At 45.6% G+C, this 2,500-nt stretch overlaps 1 protein-coding gene across 1 annotated transcript in view; it reads right to left on the bottom strand.

Moving 5' to 3' along the window:
- Positions 1–2,500, bottom strand: part of LOC145416036 (adenylate cyclase type 2-like) — a 72,064-nt gene that overhangs the window by 10,844 nt on the left and 58,720 nt on the right. Inside the window, exons 11-12 of the mRNA XM_080285136.1 lie at positions 1,171–1,195; positions 379–492 (exon numbers count right to left, since the gene is read on the bottom strand). Of these exons, the coding sequence (XP_080141262.1) occupies positions 379–492; positions 1,171–1,195 (139 nt within the window). The remainder of the gene's footprint in view (positions 1–378; positions 493–1,170; positions 1,196–2,500) is intronic.

Raw genomic sequence — 2,500 nt, 5'->3', positions numbered from 1 at the left:
GTGCTAGTCACGAAGAAGTGCTATGGGAAGGATGTAGAGCCGCAGAAATGAGGTGCTAGTCACGAAGAAGTGCTATGGGAAGGAGTGTAGATCCGTAGCATTGTCTTTTTCTGCCACTGATCTACGTGAAATAAGCTGCAAAAGGACGAAAATCTGGGCCAAGTTAAGGTGAAAGGAGTATAGTGAACAAAAAGAAAATCTATCTATCTATCTACTACCAGACACCTCAATCCCGTTCGGGTTGGCCACAAACAAATCGCCTCCACGTCGCCCTGTCCCCCGCCCATTTCACTGCCCTGCTCCCAGCTCACACCCCCCTCTCTCTCACATACCTCTCCACCCCATCCCTCCACCTCATCCTCGTCACACACACGGTACCTCAGCGTCGTGTTTGTGGTGCTGAAGAGGAAGCGCCAGGATGGGGAGGGTCAGGTTAACGTCTTCCGGTTCCAGAGGCGACCACGACACCTCCGGGGCGTCACTCTCCACCAGCTGAAACCAAACAAGCAAGGCAGTGAATTAAACAAGCAAGCAATCACCCAACTGAGCTATCAATCACTCAATCACGCAAGCAATGATCTAACTAACTGAAACCAAACACGCAAAGCAGTGAATTAAACAAGGAAGCAATTATATAACTAACTGACTAATCAATCCATTAATCAACTACGCAGACAGTGAATCAAGCAATGAATCTATCAGTCAATCAATAACCCAATCAATCACACACACACACACACCACGCAATCCATCCATCACTCATTCTACACAACACTATCTCAACTATCGCTACCAGTCCACCACTACTGGCTGATTGACTGACTACTACTATTACTAACGCTTCTACTACCACTGCTACTATCACTACTATTACCACTCACCCTTTGCTTTGCCACCAGGATGATACTACTACTACTATTCTACTATTACTACTACCACTACTACTACTACCACTCCTAAAACAGCTACTACTACAACTATTACTACTACTACCACTCCTATAACAGCTACTGCTACTATTACTACTACTACACCACCACTACTACTACTATTACTACCACTACTACTACCACTTCTGTAACAGCTACTACTACTACTACTACTACTACCACTTCTGTAATGGCTACTACTACTACTACAGATACTACTACTACTATTACTACTACTCACCAGCCACGCCAGAGCCAGAGCCGTGCTGAGGACGACCATAAGACTCGAAGTAAGTACTCGAGCAGGCCAGGATCTCGTCACCAGCCCACGCCCACACCACCACGCCCACTGCCCCGTCACCGCCGCCACCACACCACCACCGCCCACCCACCACACCACCCACCCACTGCAAAACAACCATCATCGTCACAGTCCACCCCATCACCAGCAAATTCGCTCACCTCACGGGAGAAATATTATCCGTCAATTTTTTAGCAGTCAAACGAGTATATATATATCGCTACATCGTTTTCTTTTTTTAATTTCTTTTTTTTTTAGAGAGAGAGAGACGATGAATGAAGGAAGGAAAAACAGAGGAAATTAAAAAAAACAAGTTGGTGTTCCTAATGGCCTCGTCCATCCCTAAAATATTCCAAACAACTGGATTTAAATTCAAGTGGATGAAATGTTTGTGGGACGCACCTGCCAGGAAGTGAATTCCAGAGAGTAGTAGTTCTGGGGATAAAAGTATTTTGAATTTTGTCCAACTGCCTCAATGCAACCGCCGTACATCCACTCCACAGTGGTGTACAGTATTACACCGCTGCACATCCACTCCATGGTGATGTACAGTATTACACCGCTGTACATCCACTCCACAACAGTATTACACCGCTGTACATCCACTCCACAGTGGTGAACAGTATTACACATCCACTCCACAGTGGTGTACAGCATTACACCACTGCACATCCACTCCACAGTGGTGAACAGTATTACACATCCACTCCACAGTGGTGTACTGCATTACACCGCTGCACATCCACTCCACAGCGGTGAACAGCATTCCCTCTGAGAACGCACATAACTTTCGTATACTGAGGCCACCTGCTCGTCAGGGAGGGATTCACCAACTCTGTACATAAATCCGTTTTGTAGAAGCAATTTTTAGCCAGGGATTTAACAACAGGTGTCCAGGTGAGGTTGGGGTTTAGAGTAACACCCGGGATGTCAGCTGTAGTGGACATGGGAATAGTGACAACATTTATAATTATGTGAGAGTCTCCCTACGTGTCAAGTGGGGTTGGTGGAGGATTAGTGCCCCTCCCTGTAAAACAATTAACTCTAAGCCCTTGGCCACCCCGTTTGGGATACGTGGCGTCTGGCAATGAATGAATGAAATGAGAGTCTGAGGGATTCTTTCCGTTGGAGAAATTAATGTGTTTCGTTTTCTGAGCATTAAAATGAGACCAGATTAATTTGTCCCCATTGATTAATTTTACAAAGGTCCTGGCTCTGGGAAATTGCTGTGTTTATTAGGGAATTTATGATATCAGATAGTTAAAAGGTC

The sequence above is a fragment of the Coenobita brevimanus genome, chromosome 104 (assembly GCF_032717465.1).
Source record: "Coenobita brevimanus isolate Jiangsu-jjx chromosome 104, ASM3271746v2, whole genome shotgun sequence".
Taxonomy (NCBI): domain Eukaryota; kingdom Metazoa; phylum Arthropoda; class Malacostraca; order Decapoda; family Coenobitidae; genus Coenobita; species Coenobita brevimanus.
The sequence above is the reverse complement of the archived record's forward strand: the minus strand, read 5'-3'. Positions and strand labels throughout refer to the sequence as shown.